Source organism: Anguilla anguilla, chromosome 6 (assembly GCF_013347855.1).
Source record: "Anguilla anguilla isolate fAngAng1 chromosome 6, fAngAng1.pri, whole genome shotgun sequence".
NCBI lineage: Eukaryota > Metazoa > Chordata > Actinopteri > Anguilliformes > Anguillidae > Anguilla > Anguilla anguilla.
Window position 1 is genome coordinate 29,577,904 of NC_049206.1, and position 21,719 is coordinate 29,599,622.

At 39.0% G+C, this 21,719-nt stretch overlaps 1 protein-coding gene across 2 annotated transcripts in view; it reads right to left on the bottom strand.

The window, feature by feature from the left end:
* Positions 1–21,719, bottom strand: part of LOC118230131 (tyrosine-protein phosphatase non-receptor type 14-like) — a 71,577-nt gene that overhangs the window by 29,771 nt on the left and 20,087 nt on the right. For both annotated transcript variants that reach the window (XM_035422933.1, XM_035422934.1), the window contains exons 2-3: positions 12,400–12,752; positions 490–659 (exon numbers count right to left, since the gene is read on the bottom strand). In XM_035422933.1, coding sequence (XP_035278824.1) covers positions 490–659; positions 12,400–12,570 — 341 coding nt within the window. In that variant the 5' untranslated portion in view covers positions 12,571–12,752. The remainder of the gene's footprint in view (positions 1–489; positions 660–12,399; positions 12,753–21,719) is intronic.

Genomic DNA, 21,719 nt, shown 5'->3' on the forward strand with positions numbered 1-21,719 from the left:
GGGGTGTAATTCCTACACTGTTCACCCAATATGAATGTGTACACCCTCACATTAAAGCTGACTGCACTTTAACCTCATATTCTTTATTTCATTTTGCATTACAGAGCAAAAACAAAAAAAATGTGACATTGTCCAAATACTTAGACTCCGCTGCACAAACCTGTTCATTTTTATGATGAATATGTATTTGACCTAGGTCTAACACATACATGCAAGCACACAAACACATGCATGCTCACACACTCAGTTCGAGCTCTCTGGGTGAGGCAGCAATGTGACTGAACGCAATAGAATGTCTATTACGAAATGTACATGTGTCTGGACTGCACAGGACAGTTAAAGCACTGAATTTCACCGGAGCAGAATTCAGGATGGTTTCATTGTGAATTGTGGTATAGTGTGTGGTGAAATATGAAGTTTTTTGCCCATCCCAGGACCCAAATGGTGTTATAAGCCCCTGCAGGGGAGCATGCCAGTGGCTTTCCGTACCTTGTGACCTCCTGCTCCAGGCGGGAGACGTTTGGCACGTAGAACATCACTCCAAAGAAAAGCAGGGGCTCATTGCCAAACTTATCCAGCTGCTTCTTCAGGGCTTTCTCCAGTTCCACCCATCTGTGCCACTGAGCCTTAGTGTGGAACCACAGGCCGAAGTAGTGCGTCTGGAGAGAGAAGACAGCCAGAACATCAGATACACTGAGCGCATATCCTTTAGCCTTTAGTGTAGAAACAAGGATAGAGCCAAATACTGTGCACATGGTAAATGGCCTGTTAGTGTATGTAACTAGTTCCCTTTATCCTCTTTCAAAGAGAGTACTGTGAAAATTCTGAAAATCTAATTCAGATCAGAAACACAGATCTTTTTTTTCAAAATGGTTACCAATATCTGTCATTTTTCTTCATCACTGAGTTGGAGATGCAGCCAAATATCAACTGAACATCATATCACAGAATAAGGACAAAAAAGACTACACATGGACACCTGAATGACAGATAAAAACATAAAAATTGTATATTTATTTTTTCTGAATATTGAAATTGTTCATTTATGTTATTTAGGTATAGAAGTAAATTAATATCAGGATCAGGATCAGGGGCGCAAATACCATGAAAGGAAATCGTACATTTTTAAAAGATTTTATTCAACATCGCTACACATGAGCAAATCACTGAAAGATTATCAATTTTTCTGCAGACGTCATCTCATACCTAATATCTTCAGATGACCTATGGGCATATGTACTGTACAGTGCATGTGTGCATGGAACATATTCCTTCCAAGGGGAATGAAAACAATAATTTGTCACCTGTTAAATGCTACACAGGAAATGTGTATACAGTAGTTTTTGGTTGGTTTTTTCCCTACCAATTGGATATCATCAGTAAAGTTTTCTTGATCACAAACTGTGCACTCTCCAAAAAATGTATAAATTACTCTTTACCCTTATCTTAGCAAAAAAGCAGCGGAGAAACTCTAACTGTATCGCACCTTGTTTTATTTTATAGCTCACCTATAAATATATTATACCTTTTACTATTTCTAGTTCACCTAGAAATATACTATCAATTTTGGTAGGGGCAAGCAGCCTGGTAGTGTTGCACCCTATGAGTGCTATACAGTCTATACATCGGCATTTTCATGGTTTTTCTAGCAAAGGCTTGCTTTATTCTTTTAGTACTAAAAAATCCAGATTTACAAAATACAAACAGTTGTCTAACATTGTGTGTTCCATAATTCCATTGCATGTTCTAACACTTATGTACTGATAGAAAGAACACTATAAACATAAAGTAAAAAACTATTTAAAGGTGTACTATGTAGGAGTTTGCAGCCCTTGTAGACTCTGTGTTTGTAAATGCCACTCACACCTTCTTCATCCTAAACCCCAACTGTACGTCCATTGAAGACGCACCCTCCAGCGCTACAAGCAAAATATCAAACGAAGAGGTGCGGTGGTCATAGATATTGAATATAGCATTTTTAGCAACATGAATGGTTCCACATAAATTAGACAATGTTATAACAATCTTTACCCCTTAGCATGTGGGAACATCATACGGTAATTACTTCATTGTGCCGGTGCAGCTATTTTGTGTTTCTCCTCGAACAGATTTTGATACAAAAGCTGCCCAACCTCGGCATCTACCTGCATAAGGTAACTAGTTAAAAGTAACGTTCCTTACGGGTCCAACAGAACACAGGCCAACTCCACTTCGCTTTTCATCCCCTTGGCGAATGTCAACCGACGCCACCGAAGGAAAATAAAAAAGGTTGACTTTTTGCACGAGCCCTGTCTTTTTGCTTCACTGTAGCTAGGCTTCTTAGCATCTGCCATTCCAGAACACTAGCAACAAACACTTGGAATCTGATCCCAAACCACAGGCTCTTTAGCCACAACCACCCCTCCCCCACACAGAAGAGTGCCACACCCAGAAATGACCCAAATACATTTAAAATAACAAATACAGGTAAAAGGTGTACAAATTCAGCAAAACTAAGTAAAAACATAGATTGCCTGTGCATCGTAGATATGCCTCAGCATGGCTATTTCATAATATTTTCAAGTAAATCCTGCAGAGCCTGCCTTTAATGCACAAGCAGATGGGAAAACAACACAACCATAAAGATATCTACAAATATTTAAAAATCTTAAATTCTTGCTATTTGGGGGTTCAGGCCTGATTTTTGTTCTTTCTTGCTACTCTGCAAAACATCTTTGTGAAAGTTTTCTTTAAAAAGTAATAAACAAATAAAACTGATTAGATTTTCTCTCATTTGAAACAATCAAAAAGTTAAGACTTGTGTACAAGCCAAGGGGACACTGTTATAATGCAAAACAAGATATATTCTTGAAAAGTGAATGCAGAGCATGTTTTAGAAGGGCCCATATCCTCCTCCCCATATCCTCCTCCCAAATCTAATTACTGGTACTGGTAATCACAGAGTGACTGAGGATTATGTCACATTCTCTCAGGGATTCCATGTACTCTGCTATGCACTTGCAGGAGCTCTCCGACTGTATCAATCACAACTGCTTGTATCTTCATTTTCCTTTCCTACAGAAACGCAATTGATGATTTCAACTTCCAAACATCCACTAGAGCATGTGTACATCGCAGTCATCAGACATTCCTTACACATCTACTGTTAAAGACTATTTCTTACACAGTTCTCCAGTTTCACAAGAGCCACCGTTTCACAGAATACAAATGTGTTCTACATAATGTCATGACTATTTATGAGAAAATGGGGGGGTAAGGCACAGGCACTTCCCTAGCAGATGATGGTATGCTGGATAAATCCCTCTGATCAAAATTTTTTGCATTAAACAGACAGCCTACTATCTGTCACCCCAGAGGACTCCTGTCAGAGGTGTTCACACTCGGCACTGGCACAGTTCAGGTTCAAACTGAGCCGTAAGAAGTGCCACATCCCCAATCAGTCTAAACTGCCACGTTCTAGACTAAAATGTTTCAGGACAGAATGCTCTCTGTTCTTCTCTTGCCCGTAATCACATGATTTAACTTTATTTGGCACACTAATTGGTCACAGTACATGTGCATGAAACACTTCTCATAAGACCCAGACCATGCCCTGAAACAGACAAGAATATTGCCATTTGATTATAATTAAATTATTCAAGAAAGGCTTGAGTGTATTTCTCAGTTCATCTGCTACAATGATACAGTATCTGCTACCAGGTGCGTGCAGTCATAGGTGCCAGGGGGTGCCATTGCACCCCCATGAATCACAATCTATTGTGATCCCTATTTTATTTAGTTACTTATTTACTAGTTCTACCCAAAAATAATACAAATTTGATTTAAAATAAGATGCACTTAAAATATGTCTCTATGAGTCAACTCAACAAATAGTGCTAGCCTCCCTGGCTAGAGTGACCGAGTGGCATGCATTGCTTTGTCAGCAGAGCCTGTCAGGGGCGACTTTCTCCTTTTTACTTGTGTGGGCACTAGTCATTGAATTGACTATCCTGTGAACATTGTTTACTCTTATTCCAGGCAGGTCTTGCAGACATCTAATGGAAATGCCATCAAAGCAGTATCTATGTCTTTAATCTGAAGTAGTTGGGTTGGCCCAGCCGGCTAAAAGACCCAGTTTGTGTTTGTAAACAAAAGAGAATGTTTCCGTAACCCTGGGGCAAAAAGTCTATTACCTTGGTAGGCTATCACAAAGCATTGGACTTGATTATCAACAATTTAATGCATTACATCTTGTTTTTGTGGTTCTTTTAATTCAGTTTCATCTTTGCAAAGCTATAGAAAAGATAGTGTTAGAAGTCATATTACAACTTTTTTGGACCTTTTCTGTTGTGAACTAGCATATCTAGTTGTACTTGAGTTAAAAATGAGTGCAAGCTAACCATCATAAACTGTCAATATTTGATTAGTGGCATTTTTAACATTATTCATACCAAACACAGTTTGGACAAATAGGATACAACACATTAACAAATATGGATTGTAACTTTTGAGTGTAACTTTTTTAAAGGTAACATTTGGCCAGAGTCTACATAGTCAGCCTGCATACATGCTACACAAACAAAGGAGGAATAACTTCAGTAAGTTGTCTGTGTGAAATTATGTATTGATAACATAATGTCTAAAACCTATTGTTACTCATGTAGCCTACGTTTTTGTTTGGCCATAGCATAAAAGGCACCAGCAAAACCAGTAGTGGTTTTCGCTGAGAGAGGACAGCAGTTTGAGCCTCCTAGTTTATTCACATGGACGTAATTTAATCCAATGTCCTCCTCACCAAATTTCTAGACTGGCGTTCAGGTGAATTCAGTGCCTCTGTTTTTCCTGCATGAACTTAACAGCAGGGTATCTGCTGAGAAATAACAGTATTAATAACAAATCAATAGCAGCAATAAGTTTCGAGAAAATGCCAATTGCATTACAACACGAAGTCTTCAGAATGAGAGAGAGATAAGGGAATTGTTCTTATTCATAGGAGCCAACCTAGCATCATTATTCACAGATTTACATTCACTACTGTACCACATGCCAGCAGCCATACCACCACGCACTCTGCTCCTGCTGACTGGCTGAAGCTAATCAGGTGTGGGCTTGGTTAGTACTTGGATGGGAGACCACCAGGGAATACTGAGTTGCTGCTGGAAGTGGTGTTGGTGGGCCAGCAGGGGGCAATCTTCCCTCTAGTCAAATAAAAAACCCCAATGCCCCAGTGCAGTGATGAGGACACTGTGCTGTAGGAGATGCCGTCTTTCGGATGAGACATTAAACCGAGGTCCTGACTCACTGTGGTCATTAAAGATCCCATGACACTATTCGCAAAGAGTAGGGGGTTCCCTGGTGTTCCCCTGGCTAAAATCCCAGATCTGGCTCTCACAAAAACTTGCCACCTAATCATCCCCAGATTTAATTGGCTAAAAAATGTTCTCTCCCTCCAGTGGTTGTACTGGGCAGCTCCCAGGTGTGAATGTGTATGAGTGTGAAGCAGGGCGTTCCTGCAAAAGAGCATCTGTGCTCAGTGACCCTACCCTGGGTAAATAAAGGTTAAATAAATAAATAAATAAATAAACATCTGTTATTTCATTAAAAATGCACCCCTTTGCCATCTGTAAAGCAACCTAAGTTTCCACTATTTTAATTTGGTTCATAGAAGCACTTTTTCAGAGGTGCTTTTACAACAAAATACATTTGAGGGTAAACAGCCTAAAATCACCAGCCATTTGGAGTTGAAGGCCTTAGAAAGCAATTATAAGCATCCACTTTCTACAAAAAATGTTAATTTCATTCAGCACCAATCATAGACTCAAACCACTTCTTTCACACAATGTAGGTAATCACTGTTCTTGGAGTACAGGTGGTGTATAGCTGTCTAGAGGTTTACTGTGAAGAATTTATGCTTCAACAAGTTCTGACTTGCCTGGGAGAGTGTCACTATTATTGTGTCATCATTCGGAATGGAAATGTAAAGCGTGTTCTGCATTTTGCCTCTCTGAGATGAGAATATCTCATTAAGTAATACAATGCATAGTCTGTTGAAGGACTGTAACACACTTAATGAAGAATGCGGCATCAGAAAGTTGTGACTGTTGAAAGTTGTAGCTATTTGCTTCATATAAGTTAAATGTGGATCCTAAATTAGTATACAGTTCATTAGTATACAGTAAAAAATAAAAAAAATAAAAATTATATATATATATATATATATATATAATTTGAAAAGTCCACAGTCCCATTCTGAGTGCTGCCCTGACTGCTGCTATGTGCACTTTATGTGTAATGAGGGCTATGGCGCTAATGTCCCTAATGCCAGGACAAACACATAAGGCAGAGAGGCCCAGAATAGCTACCTGCATATCCTATGATGCCTTGCGGTCTGAGCCATGCCATAAGGGCCTGTGGAGTAGGTTGATGAAGGGGGTGCTCAGGCAGCGGCGCCTGACTGCATCCATTTATTACGTCTATGACACATGACAAATTTCACAACACAGTGCGAGCAAAACTCATCTTCTTGACATCAACGCAATGGATCTACCCACAATGCTGCAAGGTTAAATCTGTAGGGAATGCAATCTTCTTAGCTAAAGCTGTAGACCAAACAAATGTATGTAGAAATAAAAAATCAAAACCACTCTGCTTAAAACCCTTTAGACAACAGCAGAGCAACACATCTAGTGAGAACAACTTTGGACAAGGGCACCACAGTGGCTCTTCCCAACCATGTTCCAGTCACAGCAGAAGATTGTGCATACGATTCCGGGGGCAGAGAACACTGGTGTCATGCAGCAAGCTCAGAACACTCAATTAAAAGCCTTTTTCAGCCATGCAACAATCCCTTTGATCTACACATTGGGGGCAGAGGAGCAACTGTAAACGCACCATGAGAAACCAAGGGGGCTTTAAATGATCTTTTATAGCAGCAGTAAAATATAAAAAAGCTACTGAACAAAAACAGCAGTAATGAGAATACCTCACATGTAGACAAGCTTCTGAAGCCTGCCTTCTGAGATTTGCATGATTCATTCACACCATAATCTAATCTACAGTATATATGTCACCACATTCGCCTTGCAAGTTCCAATAATCCCAAATGGCACACATAAAATGTTACAAACATCAGAGTAAGTTCAGTCACTGACTGTTAATTTGTTTAATTGAATTAAATGGTGGCATAGTATAATCGTCCTCAGATGCAGAAAACAGCAGTAAACAGAAAAAAAACTCCAAGTGCAGAGATTTTTAGCTGCAACCGGCAGCTCTATAGCTCTGTCTGTCGGTCGGTCGGTCAGTTGGTCCACAAAAAGTGTCCTACTTTTCACCCCAGGAGGCTGAAATTTGTCACGACCAACGGTAGAGCTGAGTAATTTTCAAGGCCGATTGACCAAGAGGGGGCATGGCGATGGGCGTGGCCTATCCCGAATGGATACATAGATTTACAAAAGATTTTGTGTAGGTTGGTCATGAGCCAATAGGTCAAGTTTTTGTGTGATGGTGTGTGCATGGATGCACGCACACATGGATGCATGCATGTGTACGGTCTCAGCTATTGCAGATTTGCACTTGTTGTATGTTTTACCACCTGGGTCAAAAAGATTAAAAAATTATGTAGCTGCTTCATTTACTTCAGTTTACACGGTTTACCCGTTATTGAAACAAAAGGTAACTGGAGACTACAGATTCAAAGCCAGTCCATGGCAGGGACACTATGAATACTGTAAGATCAGTTTTATAAAATATGAGAAATCAAATTTGGGATGAAGAATTCTGGTGCGATTTCACTATAACAACTGCAGGGATATTTGAGTTAGTAGACAGCTCTCCATTTAACAACTAAGTTTCATTACACTTGACCCATGTTTATTGATTCCCTATCATGAGTGGGAGTTGATTGACTGGCAAGAATGCCTGGCAAGCAGAGAAACAAGAATGGGGAGGCAGTGTAGCATAAGGTGTAAGGCCACATTCAGACACAATCCGGCAATGCGGGAAAAACGGCAGTCCTCCCATTCATTTGAATGGGGGTAGTGCATTTAGGCTGCGGGAGTGGGGACCGCATGGGGTGCAGAAAAAAACCGCAGCGGCCGTGCGGGAGGAAGTAGAACCAATATCAACTTCTGGTTGATTCTGTTGACGTCCGGTTGCCGTAACGCAACCGGACGTCACGCTGCGGTGGCCAATCACATAAGCCGTCGATCGGAGCGGAAGACGTCCACGGGAAGAAGAGCCTTGTTTAAATTACCATGTAGCATTCTGCTGTTTACCGAGCAACTGTGAAGATTTGGAAGAGTGACTGATCGCCGCCGTGGTGACCTTTCCAGAGCTGTACAACCCTGCCATGAGGGAGTACAAAGATGCTAATCACCGTGCAGTAGCTATAGCAATAACGATAGCAAGAAGCTTAGTTCGGTTTGTGTCCATTTGTTTGAGTTAGCGGACAGGAAATGGGGGGGGGGGGGGGGGGGGGGGGGTTAAAGTTCACAACATGACACACAATGGGCCATGTAGTGACACGCCCACACCTCCGCACAACCCTGCGGGAAGGTGCCGCATTGCCTGATCTGGTCTGAATGCAGCCTAAAATTTGGTGTTTACATTTCCTTATCTCTGCTGCATCTGAGTGTCTCTGATTTCCTTACGGTTCATCATCAGATTAGACATTTTCTTTCGCGTTTTCTGTTTCCACCCTCATGTAGCCCCACAGCCCACAGCATAGTGACTCCAGTTAGTTAGAGTTTCCCAGCTGGATTATAAATCCTTCCATTGGGACAATCTATTGTTATTTGCATTGTTCATTTTTGTTTATAATTTTTGAAGGTGAAATTCTAAATCTCCGTTGAAGGTATTCTGACTCTTGGTCTCAGCCTGTAGATTAAGTGTCTTCAAGTTCTGTGTTTAAAGCCGCCCCAAACCCGGTAAACCTCCAAAGACTAGTTAAACTCTAGTTAGGAGTTTAGGTTGGGACTGGAGTTGCTCATTGGTCTGCAGCAATCATTACCCATTTCCAATTCATTTCCTTTTCCTTTTTCCTGTTATGGTCTGACCTAGAACCAGGTCATAACACATGGTAATGGTCCGGGAACTGTGCTTGTTGCTTGTAACACAAAAGGTCATGAGTTTTATTCCTAGCTGTACCATTGTACACTTGAGCCACAAAGAACATCCATCTGCATAAATGGACTGTATGTTAAAAACAACTACTTTGTTTTGCTCTTGATAAGAGCATTTTCGAAATGCCAAAATGTAATGCAACGAGTGGCGAAGGGAGTAACAAGAGCAACAGATACAGTATGACTGAAAATAAGGAAAAGAATAACAAAATAACAGTATGGGCTAGGAAAGATATCAGGGGGTGATTTTCTCTGAATCATGTTATAAGTGTTTACAAAGCCAAGTGGCCAAATACAGATGGAGAAAGGGCAGGACAGACAATGGAGAAAGCAAGTCCTTACATGCACAGTATGCTACTGTACACGACTAGACCATAAAAGCATTTAGATCAGGGGTAGAAAATTCAGGTTTAGAAAATAAAAGTCCCCTCCCCCCCTCAGTATTTTCTTCCAATCAGCTGGATTTGCTCATTAACACAATTCTCCAACCAGGAGGTAGAACTAATTGGTGAGAATGAGTGGAAGAAACACATGACTTTCTGTACTCTGGACTTTACACCTCTGACTAAAACAAATTAATCTGGTGAGTGTTGCCATTTAATCTGAGTGAACATCATGCAGTGTTATTGTAGTAGTTATACAATATTTAAACAACTAAATGTTTATATACTGTAAAGAGATCCACAAAAACAGTGGATATACAATGTGTGGTACTCGCAGCTATAAGGCTATGGGCTACTTCCTTGTCTACTAGTTTATTCATATAGCTTCACATCTGGTTTTTAATGCCAGCCACAGTAACTCACTCACTGCTGCCTTTAGATAAACATCACCACAAAAAGAAAGAATTGAAAGAACTGCATGGGGCTAATCAAACAGTAGGGGAACAAGCACCAACATGCTCCCTGCGAGGGCAGAATCTGACCCAGAAACCTGCTCTGGTAGAAACCTGGTCTGGTAGAAGAGCCACAGATGAATTGGAATTTCAGTTACAAAATGTCTCTGCCTGGTGAAAGCTCAGATTTGTGAAAAATGCTTTCATATTCAGTTATTCTTTTATGTTACAAAATACAAAATGTTTATTTAATTTGAAAATGCATAAAAATGCATTTTTGAAGTGATAGTTTCAGTTTGGTATCTATTTCTACTTTGCTGTTGATGCCTGAATTGACTGACTCCTGATTGAGAGGAAAATGAATAGATTTATGCCCATCATGATTGGCCAATCCAGAAATGTAATGAATAAAGAAAAAACATTAACAGTGCATATGAATTAAAGAGAACATGAGGATGGGAAGTTAACTTATTCAGTCAAAAGGATTACAGTTTTCATACTAGTATTGTGAGCGAACTTATCTTTCTAGATTTCAGAATATGCAATAGCCACAGAAGTTACCATATGTTATACATTAAATAAATTAGTGGACTACTCCTAATGTAACATATGGTTGCTTTCGAGTTTGATAAATAACTAGTGAAATTTTTTGATTTAAAAAAAAAACAGCATTCCATGACTTTAAATGTTTCACAGCCAGTGTTTTTGACAAAAGATCCTCATTTTAAAGCATCAAAACTACTTGGAAACATAGGAATAGGACATCAATTATGTGAATATGTCCTTATTTTTACCAGAGCCAGCCACATGTATGCAAGCAGGACACAAATTGTTGCATCATTCAGATTCCCACTGTGTTAAACTACCCCATGGACAGCACCTTGAATTCAGAGGTCTCACCTACAACACAGACCTCAGTTACATCTCAAACCAGAACTAAAAGTTAAGACAAGCAGGTTATTCATTCGGCTCTTTGTCATAACATGTGGATTTTGCATTGGACCAGTCTATGAGCAGTTCTATCAGATATTTCTCTTGGTCTTCAATTAAATTTTTTATTTAATTTAATTTACAGGCATTTAGCAAACGCTCTTATCCAGAGCGACTTACATTGTATCCAATTATACAGCTGGATATATACTGGAGCAATGCAGGTTAAGCACCTTGCTCAAGGACACAACAGCAGTGTCCTACTGGGGAATCGAACCGGCGATCTTTAGGTTACCAACTCCTTAGCCATTATACTACTGTTCAGATCTGGCCTTGACTTCAGCAATTCCCCTTAGCATGCATTTCTTAATGACATTTCTCACAATGGACATTTATGGTGACTCTCCCCTAAGTTTGTAAAAGGAGCGAATCTCCTTTCCTAAAGACTCCATCTTTAGGAAGAGTAGCCTGTTAGAGAAGTTGAGGGAAGGTGACTCTGGAGGTCTCTGGAGGCGATGGACGCTGTTAGCTTATAATTTTAACATGCCTCATTAGTAAAAACTTCAGAAGCGCGTTAGAATTATAAGATGACAGCACCCATCACCTCCAGAGACCTCCGTCTAATCATTGCATCCATGGATCCTGACACCTGTCCAAAACCCGACTTCACCAGCAATGGAGCTGTACCAAAATGTTGCTTTCCTGCCATATATACGCAAGATTTAAATACCAGCCGTGTATTTAAATGAACTTGCTGCGGGTGTGCTCATTTACATAACTAGTCTTAGTAAATACCCCGCTAAACTGAAAACATACGGTAACGCAGAATTTTGCAGCACTGACGATAATTTGCGGCATGCTTAGTAAATATGCCACTAGTTTCTATATTACGGCTCAATGGCTAGTTACAAGGAGCTAATATGCTAACTAGCTACTTCACTAATGTCCATTTAATAGTGCAGCTAGCTTAGTTGGCTATCAATAGCCAGAGACCTTGTTGAGGTATGGCAAGGTATGGCACTCACCATACACCATACCTTGGATTCATAGACTTTTCATTATTGACTGAAAAAACATGAATAAAAAGTAATACAATTTTGACTTTGAATAAAGAGGAAGTCTTCTGGAACCTATGTGACACAAAGTCATGGGTCAAAGGTTCCAATTTCTGACAGACAATGTTCCCCACAGGCTGTATCCAGAGCCCAGCAGAACTAGGCTTGCCTATTATTGTTATTCAATATATTTTTCTTTTATTTTAATATTTCTCAGACATACATATGTAGATTATCATATTATTACCATGACTAATACTTTATTTTTTTTCTTTTTATTTTAAAGCAAATCCTGGGACATGTTTTAAAATAAACAAGTGCTATGAACATATATCTGACACATTTTAACATTATAGCAATGAAACTCCTGTCTTCATCCTGTAGATAAATAAATAAAATAAAACACATGCACACACGCGCACACACACACACACACGCATTCAAACACATTCACATATATTAATTTCCAGTATACCCTTACCTCTCTGAGTTCCAGCCTCTGGGCAACAGCCTCCAGGCACTCCTGGCCTGTGCTTTCCACCGACAGCGTGCATTCAATGACGTTGTTGTCCAGAAGACGGATGCGCGTCACAAAGCAGTTCTTGCTCAAGACGTAGCGCCGGGTGCGCCAGGGCTTGAGCCGGAAAGGCATGGTTCAGGGAGGGGCTGAGGTGCAGGGGGAGGGGCAAAGGGACGAGGCTCCGTGGGTGGGGGTGTCCTCTGCTTCAGGACGCCTACCTCCTCTTCGTCACTCAGCTGCTCCCCCAAGTCAAGATGTCTCCAAAGCAGAAAAGATCTGTCCCATTCCCAGCGATTGCAGAAGATCGCTCCCTCCTGTGGGGAAAGGGAGAGACTCTTGAGTCCATGCTGAGGACCAAAAATTTTAACATCAGGGCCCCCCCCCCCAGGGGAAGGGTAGAGGGGGAAGTGCCTCAGAGGGTTAGCAGCAGCGACATGAAGCAAGCTGTGGAATTCACATTTTATAGCCAACACTTGACCTGGTGAAAACAAGACTACACAATGCCAATTTAGTTAAATAGCACACATTCATTGTTCAACATATTATTATGGAGACTGAGTCTGAGGTTTTATTATCTCTGTCATTTGCAGAGGAGCTCATGAGTTTAGCAGACGTGTAGGACCTCTGCCATTAATACTTTGGGGAAACCACAAACATAGCCCTTATCAATCATTTGTTTGTAATGCATTTTTAAAAACCTTAAGAATAACTGACCTCTCTCATTTTCAAACCGTAACATATAATACTTCATAGAAAATGTACAGAACCACACCCAAAACAATTACGTCACCCAAGTATAACACCTCCGTTTAACCCCATAGTAGAAAATAGAGTGGCTGCAGCTCAGATGAACCCAAAACAATGCTTCAAAGCTCCTAATGTGTTAACGTTTGTGAAAGCAATAAATTGACCACAATTACAAGATATTTGCCTATTCAAAAGACACACACAAGTGTTATCACATCAATGATAAGAAAAATTTTTTCATGAAGGCAAACCATTGTGGGGGGGGGGGGGGGTCGGCGTATTTTACATGATTGAAGGAGTATGGAAGCTGAGATTTAAATCCAAGAGCATTCTGAGGGTAGGGCAGTTCCCCTTTCAAGACTGCCCCTGTGCATTCTGCTACAGAAAACAGTAACTGTTACTGCACCATGGCCCTGATGATTTCAGGTGCCTAAAATGAAATATTAACGAGTCTTCAATTTGCCACATTACTGTTCATCTACTTCAAATGTCTGTAGAAAATGATTCATTTACATCATGATGAGAAAAGGCTGCTAAATTACTTTCCAACAAACATCCCAAAGATCCCTATGTCTTAATGTGAGGAAATATTTAAAAACATACCTAAAACTTTCATCATATTTTAAATCAATAGTGAATAGTCTTTGGCTCACTGTCCTGTTTGTAAAACTCGCATTTAATAATTTGTTTATAAGCCAGATCAAGTACTGTAGTTCTAGTTCTAAACATGTTTCATTATTATTATGAAAATCAGTGACCTACAGTTCAGTAATAACACCAAGTCTCCTTGTCATTATCATTTACCAGAAGAAGCTAAGATATTGTGAATATCGGTGCATTTCTAAAGCACAGCTTATTGTGAATCCTGAATTCCCTGTTTCATACAACTGGAACTGTATACTGTTGTACATTAAATGCAAATATATACTCACAAGGTAAATAATATTTAAATCTGAGCTGATATTCTGCCGGCCTGTACATGTTGCATTATCAATGCCAGGTAGGAGATGTGTGAACTTGTCCAAAATTCAGTCCTGAGAGTGACATCATCCGATTAGAGTACTACACACCTTCCTGTTTCACCAGGCTATTCCAGCAGAGCTGCTAAAACTTGAAAAAATATTGTGGTATTAATTTAAAATGCCCATTGTCCATCAGGCATCTATACAAGGGCAGTAGAGGTTATACAAAGCAATATGGAATACTGTATACAATAAAAGGTGGCTGTAGGTACTTGCTATATAATCAGCGTGAAAAGAATCTTTTACTGCTCAGGATGTACAATAAGGATACATTGCAAGATCTATGTTGTGTATATATATATATATATATATATATATATATATATATAGTTACATATATTATTTTCCAATGTACGCCTAATGTCAATCTTGCCCTTTTGTACTGTGTTTTCATGTGAGCAGCACAGAGGAGTCTAACAGTTTAAAGTCAGAATTGTGGTCAGATTTCAGGGTTGCCACCCTATAATAATGCTGAATTTGGAACATAAGGCTGGTGTGCAACAGCACAGTCGTACTGCAGAAAATGAAGTGCTTTCTAGGGGTGGTTCCTCTCTGACCCTTTATAGGCTAGTTTTCTTATATATACACACAAGACTATACGACTAACAAGGCTATAATACAAATGCCATGAAAGCTACTACTATTTCCAACTCAACTTCAAATTCCTCCAATACTGTAACGCCATGGATGAACTACACACTAACAGCATTGATATTTGTCTTTATATTTGACTAATTTGAAAAAGTTATTTTATAAACATATTTATTCTAAATACACCATAATATCTGCATAAAAGATAACATCTTAATGTTAATCCTCTGTGAAACGAAGCCCAACTTGGATCTTGCACCGATCATGGCTTCAATAGCATTATGGTTTAGCTCAATGCTAAAGCACAGCTGGAGTCACAGGTTTTATGGTACACCACTTCTGAGGGTCCTGAATCTGTCAATAAAAGCATTAGCCTAATAGCTTTGAACAACATAATATAGCATAATTTCCAAAATCCAGTTCATCTTAAGCCAGACGCTCTCAAAGATCATCTCCAAAGCAATAATATATCTCTACTTGAATGGTTTGCTCTTTTCTAGAGTGTATCCATTTCTTTTGAACTTACTCTCTCTTACAGTGAGGAGAATAGAGCACTGTATGATCAGTAGATCATCAAATACAAAGACATTGCATGCAATTACTCTGTAGTTGTAAAGTTCAGAAGAACTTTTTAAAAAATGTACAATGAATGAAAACCCTGGATTAGTCATTAGACCATACTTTCATGTGTAAAGGGGAACAATGGTGAATATGAATCAGTCATGCATGGACTACTTTGAAGTAAAGAGAACATACTTGGTCCCTTATGGTGGTAATGTAATGCACATACCGCTACATCTTATATATTAATAATAATAATAATAATAACTACATATAACAACAACAAGCGCGAATCCGCAATAGCTGCGACCCAACACGCCTTCATGTGTGCATGCATCCACGCACACACCCTCACACAAACACATGACCTCTTCTTTGGTTCATAACAAACTTTCCACAAAATCTTGCAAATCTGTAAATCCATTCGGGAGTTATGCGCCTTTTTGTGATAGGCCATGCCCATCGCCACGCCCCCTCTTGGTCAATCGGCCTGAAAGTTACTCAGACTCATGACCAACCTCCATGCCAAATTTCAGCCTCCTGGGGTGAAAACTGTGGCCACTATGGGGTGGGACACTTTTGTGGACTAACCGACCAACCAACTAACCGACCGACCGACAGACAGAGCTATAGAGCTGCGGTCCCAGCTAATAAAAACTATATAACAAAAATATCAAATGACAATTTGAATCAATGATGTGATCTTACATGGGCACACTTGCAAGGTTATAATCACTCCAATCCTTAAGACAGTAAAGAAAACTACCCATGCAAACCCTCATTTTATTAGCATTATGATACAAGATAATCTAATGGTTTAAAAATGTATTTCCTACATTTAATTGGATCATCACATACAAGATCTGTGCAAGGTCCATTCACAGTTTGTGCATTTCTTGACTACTCCGCATTGCTAAAGACAAAGAACAGGAGATGGAATTGCAAATGAAAAGTAGCCATAACTTGAGTTAGAAGAATAAATTAGCTGTCCTGGTCCAGTCCAGGGCTGAGGTGCCAAAAAACCCAAAACCCCCCCAACCCCTCCCCCTCCCCTCACCCCGATTAGACTAAAAGCTTTTATTTATACAAAAACAAAATGGTCCAAGGACTGGCATTCCAATCCAGAGCGGAAAGAGAATGTAAACAAGGCCCTGGTGGGGGAAAATGTAGGGAACTGAGGGATGGGGAATGTGTTGCTTCTTGTTTGGAGTACAGCAGTGGGGTGCTGAGTGTCGGCTTGGATCCCAGCCCAGATTCTTCTCCAGGACTGGAAAAACAGAGCACACCTGACAGAAGTATGCAGAGGAGAGCAGGGTGTGCAAGTGAAAAACAAGAGAGGAAGAAACAAAGAGGGGGAGACAGAAACACACTCACAGAGCAAGAGAAAAGGAGAGAAAATGAGACCTAGGATAAGGAAAGAGGGAGAGAGAAAGAGACTACAGAAAGGCAAACAGGGAGAGAGAGAGACAACAAGGCTGTAAAAGAGAGCCAGAAACAGGGAAATGGTGAAGAACTGTTGCCCTTCAACAAAAACCAGCACTAATCTGATGGAGAACTTGTCATCAATAAGTGCTTGTCATCAACTGAAAAGCCAGTTATTTAAAGTTTTTTCATAATGTGAACTAAATGACTGAATTTAATTTTTCCCTTACATCAGTATAACACATTAACAGAAAACAGGACAAACCAATGGATTACTAAGCTATCAATGATAGTGCAACTATGTACCACAATTCAATATCACTGCGTTGTTTAAAATGTATATTTGCAGTGCTTTTGGGGAGAATCATAACCAACCATTTTTTTAAACTAATCAATGTGAAAATGTTCTTGATTTCTACACATATTTGTATCGATATAAATGCAATATGATCATGTTTCACAGAGTACATTATTGGAAGATTTCTCTCCCTTTCAGCATACATATGACTTCAAATATTGTCAAGCTCTCACGGATTGTGCTTGAGAAACAGATAATGTCATCATGTCATCAGAACTGGCAGAAAAACCTCATCCCAAAAAACAGTTAACTATGAACCAGACACTCATGACTGCTTTACGGGGCTGGCAATTATGTGCATTATTTGCCCTTTCCCAAGAAGTCACAATGAAACCACACAAAACTCAAATCCTTCACAGAGGCTGGGTACTGACGCAACAGTAACATTACATAAAAGCTGCCATAATGTTCTTTGTCAGATTTATTTAAAGCTTGCATAAACACAGTATATAAATTTGCACTTTGTAATTTTGTGGTACAGAAAATACAAGGGGTAGCCAAGAAAGGAAAGTTGTTTTTTATCTTTATTTCCAATTTGGCTAGTTTTATGATGTATACATACATTTATCGTCTTTTTTGGTAACAATCCAGAAGAATTTGGTGGGTGACTGTTTTCTCTCCAAAACTGGGGTTTCATACCATAGGTATGCAGTGCATAAAAATAAACAAAGGAAAGAAAACACCCATATATCCTGTTTTTATATTCTCGGTCATTATGTTTCACTTATAATGCAGGTTTGCTGGCAGTGCATGCCACAAACCCATTTTATTTAGGACATTTTAGGTTGTTTATTGTTGGTTCATTTTTGAACACCACAGCCAAAACAAATTGTATTTTCTCAATCTCAGTGAAAAAAAGTAAAACTGTCTAAATCTAGCCAAGCAAAAAATTGGTGTGAAAAGCCAAAACTGAGAGCAAGATATGAATGTGCTGATTTGATGTTCCATTAAATAATTCATCTAAAGAATACTTTTTCTAAAATAACTGTACTGCCACTGCTACTTATACTGTTTCTACTACTACTACTACTACTACTACTAATACTAATAATAATATTATTAGTATTATTATTATTACTATTATGATTATGATTATCATTATTATCATTATTATTATTATTATTATTATTATTATTATTATTAATAATAATAATAATAATAATAATAATTAATTAATTTAATCGCTCACATTACTGTACGATATTTACTTTACATACATTACATATTATTTCAGGGATTACATTGCTAATTTTTCCATTATATCCCTGTTTGAATTTCACAGAGGGAGATTTAAAAAATGAATTTACATTTAATAATGCAAGGGCATAACTTTAATGGTGTGGGGGTTGAAATACATAGACCCTGAGAACTGCAATCCTCTAGGAGGACATCTGGGGACATACCCCCAAAGAAGAACAACTGTGAAATAATTTGGTGAATTCTAAGGGGAAAATACTACAGATACTACAGATTACTGATCAGTGATGCTGGGAAAATATTGGCTGAAGTCATGGAGCAGTCACAGTAAAGTTATTGAAAAAAAGTTTTTTGAACGTCAATTTATTAAATGAATTAATAGAACTCGTGCAACAATTAAGTTGCAGCTATACCCGTACAGTAAATTTGGAACTAATTTGGTAACAAGAAGTTTTTATGGAGTAACACCAACATAGGTAATAGTGAACAACAGTGAGCAGTATTCTTAATTACATGTGAAACAAAGCCAGCCCTGTTACATCAGTCCTGCTAAAATGAAATCATTATATATCACAAAGACAGGTTAGGAAATTGTGTTATGTGTAATGTTATGAATCTGGCAAGGTTTATATGTTATGTCTCATGAAGATAATTCTATGAGTGTAGAAACAACAGTTCAAAATATTAATGTGTAATTAAGAATACTGCTAAATGTTGTCTCATGTTACCTACGATGGACTTACTGAGTAATAACCCCTTGTTACCAAATTAGTTAGAATTTAACTACACAGGTATAGCTGCAACTTAATGTAAAGTGTTAACCAATAATTGAAATAACATGCGCAACTGTAGCCCCAGCCATCTAATCCCAATGGGCAACAAGAGCTGCTGCCCAGTGACCCTACAATAAGGGCCATAGACTGGCCCCAAAGTAAAAATGAACACGTTACTAATAAAATAAAAATGTTTAAAGGCACTCAGAAATATTGGCGTCACAAGCATTACCATTGTTTCTCTTTTGCATTTTTATCTTTTTGGCATGCCGGAGTAGTAGCGTTTAGCCGCAAAAAAACATGATGCGTATGCAATTTGGGACACACCCTCAGACTAATATCCGGAAAACCACCACTACCATCACGTAATAAAGTTTACAATGCATTGGAAATGTTACTGCCCGATACCAGCAAATAGCTATAGGCTACTGTCATAGCAAAATCATAGCAAATATAGCCTAGTGGAGACACATGCTAAATTTAATAAAGATTGCACATATTTACGCCAAACTGATTAGTTAGCTCAGTGTTCAGATGTTTAATGTAAAACAAGTGTTCTCTGCAATCACCAGTGTATGCTGTGTTTTGTTTTTAGCTCGCTAGCACAGCACAGTAAAGCATGCACACACTAACACACAAACACAATTCCCTCCAGATGTAAAACTTAGCGGATATAATCGATTAGCCACCAATGATCCACAAGAAGGCGCAACAAACAGGAAAAGGAATGTTCTACACGTTTTACTGAATGCTTACATTGCCAAAAGAATCTATTTTTCTGTATCTAACTTTGCCTGTGACTAACGCATCGGGGGAGCATTAATTTTCTAAACTGTGACTGCTAAAGAGCAAAATGAGATGACCATGGGACAAAAAAGGCTGAGCAGGTGGCTCTCCCGCTGTGTAGGCCTGCGTTTAATTACTGCTGTTCATTTTTATTTGGATTTGACTCAGATTGAGTCAAATTGTGCTACAGATTATACTGTTGAGTTGCAACTGACTGCAACTAAAAATGGATGTGTTCTTCATGCGTGAGCTATGTATTGATTATGTGTTCATGTTAGGTAGGCTGTTGCTCTCCGTTGTGCACAGTTGTCTGATAGCAGCTATAATTCACAGATGTTCGCAGTTCTGGATTTTGCTACATTTTATTAGTAAGTAACTAAGGCAACAGGCCTAAACCTAGCATTTATGCTTTTCTGTGGATCAAATTTGTATTCATTTATTTATTTTGGGGGTGGGGGGCCCTGAAGGCTGTCGTAGCCCCAGGGCCCACTCTGTCTTAACCCGGCCTGACTAGAAACAGTAACAAGTGCTTAAAGTTTTTATCAAAATCAACAGGTAGTTGCTAGCAGCTAGGAACAGCCTTCGAGTTAAATACATTTATAGGCTGTTGCATTTAATCATTTCAATTGGTCCTCTATTTGGTCTATAGAGCACTTGAAAAATGTATGTTCACATTTAAAAATAAACATTCTTTTTAAAAAAAATGTAACTTCTTTAACTATTGTGGACAAACCATGACCTTATATGGCGTTTTAATACAATTCATTTAAAATTAATATTTTTATCATAGTTATGACAGCCTTGACAGTATACTGTATTTATGACAGCCTTGACAGCATTCTATTGTTCAGACTGCTTGAGGACTACCAGGTTCTGGATTGCTCTGCATACAAGTTAACACTGGCTGTTCTTGAATGACTATGCATGCTTATTTCTGGAAGTTGGCTCGAGATCAAACTGTCATAATTCTGAAAGACAAGCAGGTCAGCATTTTAACCAGACATTTGATCAAATCTGCTTTATAACTTAAATGTTACAAATTATTGGTAAATCATTTAAAGGGTTTCTTAAGATTGATATTTCAGGTTCTAAATATGTTAACAACAACATGCATGTGGCAAAGTATATGCAGGAAACAGCACAGCAGAACATTCTGGATTGCATTTGTAAAGATATACAGACAGTTAACTGCAAAAGTACTGAAACAGTGACAATTTGTATTGTTTTAAATATGTAGGACAACTGTGGAGGACATTTACATCCACACAGAGTGACCTGTGTCGGAATTACAGCCCTTTTAATACTCCCCATTTTAGTTGTGTTTTGGCCGGCTGTGCGTCTTTGCATCATTAGTTAATTCATAAGGGAGCTAACAAAAGTCTACAGTTAATTGCAGATCTTAATTTTGCATTCACACAACACAAGGACAAAAATAAGTGTCAATGCCAGTAAAGCAGTTCTGGAACAATGCCTTAGTATGGACAGATGAGACAAATTTTAACCTGTACCGAAGTGATGGAAAGAGGAAAGTGTGGAGAAAGAAAAGGATCAAAAGCACCCCCCCCCCCCCCCCCCATGGTTGAAGTAGTATTATGTATTATGCCACAAGTGATCAACAACTGCTTCCGTTTAGAATGCCTGGCGGAGATCTGCACTCTACTGAGTGCACTCTTCTAGTTGATGATGTAAATGCTGACGGGGGCAGCAGGATGAATTTTAAGTGTACAGAATCATCTTATCTGTTCAGATGCGCTAAATGCCTCAAAACTAATTGGACGTCACTTCACCTTGCAGCAGGACAATGACCACAAACATACTGCTAAA